The sequence below is a fragment of the Neodiprion pinetum genome, chromosome 5, assembly GCF_021155775.2.
Source record: "Neodiprion pinetum isolate iyNeoPine1 chromosome 5, iyNeoPine1.2, whole genome shotgun sequence".
NCBI classification, from domain to species: domain Eukaryota; kingdom Metazoa; phylum Arthropoda; class Insecta; order Hymenoptera; family Diprionidae; genus Neodiprion; species Neodiprion pinetum.
Window position 1 is genome coordinate 2,377,298 of NC_060236.1, and position 5,125 is coordinate 2,382,422.

Consider the following 5,125-nt stretch of genomic DNA (forward strand, 5'->3'; position numbering starts at 1 on the left):
TACGTTCGACTCGCGCCGTGAGAAGTTAGCCGATTGAGTCGATATTGTGACGTTCGAAACAAAGGCGAGATTCGATCTTAAAACAATTGGCACATATTCGCGTCAACTTTGTGGCCAACTTCGCGCGGTACAGTAAACTTATTTCCCAACAGTTTTGGCGTTAATAATAATAATTTCGGATAAAACGTTCGTCCGAGGGATGTTCGAGAAGCGTAATTACGACGCGCTGCTGATAGAAATGTTTAGAATACACCTGCCAAACGTATCGGTTTGTCGTTAGCTCCGCGCGTGAAGTGTCCGAAGTGTGCAACCTAACGTAGCGTGTGGGGTAAAACTAGGTGTGCAACGCTGCGGCTGTGTTCAAACTGAACGATCCAGAGGTTTGCCCGATATGATCGAACGCTGGGAATGACAATAGCCGAGCAATACCTACTCGAGTACTCCTCGTTATATAATGGAGACACCGGGAAACGAGCAATATGTCGCTTTTCCACTGTCAACGAACATGCACGAGACGATCATATCCCACGAGGAGATATGCGAGCCCGTCGTAGAGGACTGCGTTCTCCCGGAAGTCACCGTCACGGAGGTTGTCGACGGGACGGGCGGCACCGGGTCGGCGGAGGTCGAGGCGGCTGTCGAAATCCTCACTGAGAACTCGGACGACGCCGAGGACGGCGACGGGTCCGCGGTATACCCGATATACATAAAGCAGGAGGAACAGCAACAGCAGTACACCTCGGGCGACGACGAGTCGATGGCGGTCGAGGCGCTTCGCCAGCTTGGTGGGATGTATCCTTGTTTCAACAACGACAAAAAGATACCATGCCCGAATTGCGCGCACCTCTTTACTCAGGTCGAGATGGCCAAGCATCACTCGACCTGCGCCTCCGTCAAGCTCTCATGCACCACCTGCGGTGAACGGTTCGAGCGTAAGATTGACCTCAACAACCACATGGTCTGTCACCAGGTCGATCGACCCCACGCTTGCCGGATCTGCGGCAATCTCTTCAGGTCCAAGGCGAACCTTCAGTCGCACATGGCGCAGGTATTGTTATTAATGTCAATCTGATAAACAACTTCAACCTATAGTGAATTTCAAAAGTGTTTATCTCGCTCCATTTATTACAATAAGCATACACGTTCCCGCTAGCATACGGCATCCTGTCTCAACGACGTCTCTCCCCTTTCCCCTATATAGCTATTGCACAGGTATCATCGCTTATGTATCTAATATGAATGTATTGTATATGTAACAGGTACACCAGACGGAAAGACCGCACAAGTGCAACATATGCAATTCCAACTTTCAGAGGCCATCCAGCCTCTCAAACCACATGAAGATACACACATATGTCGCTGGCCGAGCTATTATGCAAACTTCGTTAACCAACAACAGTGTTACTCAGGTCACCGCTGAGCCATTCCGAAAATGGCCCGAGAACAACAGTAACTCCGAAACGCCGGCTACCTCCGTTCCCTCTTCGTCCGTTTCGACGATACCCAACTACGAAGTGTCCCAGGTTCACTGGTCGATTCCGAGTTACAATTTCAGTAACGATCAACCAGGAGTAGCCGGTTTGACCAATCAACAGGACAAGATGGATACGCTTCAGGAGTTTGCCGTAATGCCGAGCGGAGAAGTAGCCCAGTTCGAATACACGCAGCAAAACACCATTACCAACCAGATAAACCACCAGTATAACTTATCAATGAATTCCTTTAGCAGCCAGGATGGAAGCATGGTAAAAATTGAGTCACTTCCGTACCACGGAGAGTCGAGGCGAAGCTATGTGGAGGTCGAATTGACTGAGACGACTCAGCAGCACACGTGCAGCCACTGTGGAATGAACTTTGCCAGAGCATCGGCGCTCGCCTTTCACGAGAAGATTCATACAAGCAAAAATTGGACTATGCCGGTGGAGTGTGAGTACTGCGACAAGCAGTTTCAGGACAGCAGCTGTCTGGCGACGCACCAGACAACCTGTGCCAAGAAAGTGATGAGAAATAACACTGAACACGGGCTGCCCAGCAAGTGGGGTAAGCACGCATGTGCCGATTGTGGAAAAAAGTTCACAACTAAGCAGAAGATGTTCAGGCACCAGTGGATTCATAGAAAGAAAACTCACTCCTGCGAGGTGTGCGGCACTCAGTTTGAGAAGCAGCAGGAACTCGACGAGCACAGACTCTCCGCTCACCCCGGTGACTCTGCCTTCACCTGCAGCGAGTGCGGCAAGAGCTTTGTATCTAGGCAAGGGCTCTGGGAACATGCAAGAACGCACGCTGGAAGCCCCGCTCACTTTCACTGCGACGTTTGTTCCAAGACGTTCTCATCCAGGCAGGGATATCTCATTCATCACCGCACTCATACCGGGGAACGACCCTATGGGTGCAAATTCTGTTGGAAAGCGTTCAGAGATGGAGGAACATTGAGAAAACATGAACGGATCCATACAGGAGAGAGACCGCACGTTTGTCCACTGTGCTCAAGGGCCTTTAATCAGAAAGTTGTGCTCAGAGAACACGTCAGATGGGTTCATGCTGCTGGAAAAAATGAGACTGAGGTAACCGGACCCCCATTCAGGTGTCCTCTGTGCGGCGCTTTGAATCAGGATAGGGACGAACTCTGTGCCCACATCGTTAAACATTCAGACCAAATGATAGCCCAGGCTAAAGCAAAGACGAACAACAACGCGTTGAAGTCAAAACCTGCGAAGAAGAAATCCAAGACTCCGGCGAGTTCTGGATCTTCATCTTCTTCTCTGGGAAAACAGATCACTGGTAGCGATCGATCGATATCAAGGATGGAACAGAACGAAGCTCTGCTTTCTATTTCAGACGTTTCTACCAAAACCACAGACAGCTTACCGCAGTTTATGGCAGTTGGAAAATCAAGCGACACGGTGCTCCTGATCACAGCGGCGAAGCGAAGTGAAGCTTTGCGACTTATTTCGGAGGTTAAACCAAATGATTTACATTTGATATCACAAGGTAAGCAAGGTGAGAACCATCTGCACATACCTCAGATTAATCATAGAGAAACTCTCGGACTAAATGCCGAGGACAAACAGGGATGCAGCGTCCGTATGGCTTCGGCTGAACGACAAACTCCTAGTTCTACACCCAGGCAAAACGAAGGTAGCGGGATGCACCTGATGACCTCTTCGAAACAAGGAGATGGCAGTGTGCATCTAGTTTCGCCAAACAAACAAAACAATACTTTGCATCTGATATCCAAACAAAATGAATCTCTACCAGTACTGACTATACCAAATCCCCAAAATCATGACAATTTTTCCAGTCAAATTGAACAGATAAGCAATATTGATATGCCAATGAACATGGTAACTCATCATTCAACGTCATCCTCGACCACTCAGCATCCAGGAGAACGAGTCAAAGCTGAGGTTGCTACTTCGGTTGATGAATCTTTGATCCAAGATGGAGGTGCGCAGTCGACTTCCTCCCACGTTCAGTACCAGCAGCATCATCAGCATCGAGAAAGTGACGATGGACAAGAATCGGCCTGCGGTATGTGCGGGGAAGAATTTACAAATAAAAACTCTTTAATGGAACACGTGAAAATTCACATTTAATTCGTGTGCTTCCGTAATGTCCGGAAAAAAAATTTGTGATATCAGGACACTACGGTTTAATCGCATGATTGTTATTACGTATTTACAAGAATAGTAGTACAGTTTCTCTATTTAGTTTAGTCGCACAGTACATTACAGAAATTGATGTCATATCGAAAATAAATTTGTATCTAAAAATATTGGATTTGTTGATAATTATTAGTGTATCAAGAGTCGATTTCAATGTTTTCAGCATTACATTGAGAATTGTGGATTAATACGAAACCCTTGCAGCAGATGCAACTAAACGAAATAGACAAACTGTACGATAATTGAATAGCCTGAAATAATATGATTCTACTTGTAAATCTATGAAAATCATCAGAAATTCCTGTTTTTTTATTTCCATATATTTTTCTTTTTTGCTTTCAGACGTTGGTAGCTATCAACGCTAGGTAAACTGTGATACCGACTATTTTATCTCATGCTTACAACAACGCTAACAAAACGTCTACTGCCGTCGGCACTTACCACATATTTGATTAGTTTTAAAAAGAAAAGAAAAACACATTCAGTTCTAATAATAATAAGCGTCTTTCAACAAAAACATGTGTTATCCCTCTACTTACTGATTTTAGTTCAAAATCGTTGTACTATTCGCTGCTATCTATAGACAGCATATTATATAAACTTACGTATTATATTATATAGACTTAAGTGTGTATTGTACTGTCATTTCATCACGTAGTTTATAAGAGTAAAGCCTTGCGTCAGAAGTATCTCTGGCAGGTTCGGTAAGCTGTGCGAGTTACTGATCCTTAGTCCATGGCATCGTTTTTGGGAATCATGATTGAACTATGTATCGATAAGTCATATCTTACAACACAGACATTATGAAACAAAAAAAGAAACTAAAAACAACATCGGCGTATGGTATGGATACATACAATACCTGTATTTTCTAGACTATAAAAGTGATTAGTACTGTATTTTCGTAATGTTTCAATATATATATACCTATATGTATAGTATATTATATATTATTATATCCTATATATATATGTATATACTAACATATTGGTTTACTGTACAGTATGAGAAAATATTGTGGCAGGTCGACATGCCTTTAAAATATAATTCCAACCGAAGTATTCATAGCTCATGAAAGTGTATTGATATACAGCGTTACAATATGTACAGATATATCTACATTTACTATAATTAGAATTTGAATAAATGTTTCTTCATGCAACCTTTCAGATACAAATGATAGATATGTGTGAGATTGGACGTATATTGTAACAAATCGTTAACGATTTTTGTTCTGTCGAACCTTTGTTAGGCTCCTCGCGTTTGTGTATTAAGTGTCCTGCTACCATATTTTGCGTGTTTGGCTATCGTTATACAATTTTTTATCATCCGCGTACATTTTGCCGCAAAACTTCTGGCTTATCGATTAGTAACATTATCTGTTTTTCATTTTATAAACAAAAGTTTTCATCATAATAGATATGGCCGAATCTCGCGCGCCTTTATGTTATATACATACC

The 5,125-nt window shown here is 43.6% G+C and overlaps 1 protein-coding gene across 2 annotated transcripts; it reads left to right on the plus strand.

Moving 5' to 3' along the window:
- The first annotated feature begins 407 nt into the window (after positions 1–407).
- LOC124219918 (zinc finger protein 420) lies at positions 408–4,856 on the plus strand. 2 transcript variants are annotated; one of them, XM_046628170.2, is made up of 3 exons: positions 408–1,048; positions 1,260–3,531; positions 4,008–4,856. In XM_046628170.2, exons 1-3 carry the CDS (start codon positions 455–457, stop codon positions 4,028–4,030), a joined length of 2,889 nt encoding a protein of 962 aa, XP_046484126.1. In that variant the 5' UTR covers positions 408–454; the 3' UTR covers positions 4,031–4,856. The 2 variants fall into 2 exon arrangements, with proteins under 2 accessions (XP_046484126.1, XP_046484125.1); XM_046628169.2 differs by lacking the exon at positions 4,008–4,856 and having other exon boundaries at positions 1,260–4,001.
- The last annotated feature ends 269 nt before the right edge of the window (positions 4,857–5,125 follow it).

Bases quoted from the DNA above. Each gene is read 5' to 3' on its own strand.
- LOC124219918 (XM_046628169.2), top strand. From the start codon at position 455: ATGGAGACACCGGGAAACGAGCAATATGTCGCTTTTCCACTGTCAACG. The intron at 1,049-1,259 runs GTATTGTTATTA...TATATGTAACAG, and splicing joins TTCAGTCGCACATGGCGCAG to GTACACCAGACGGAAAGACC.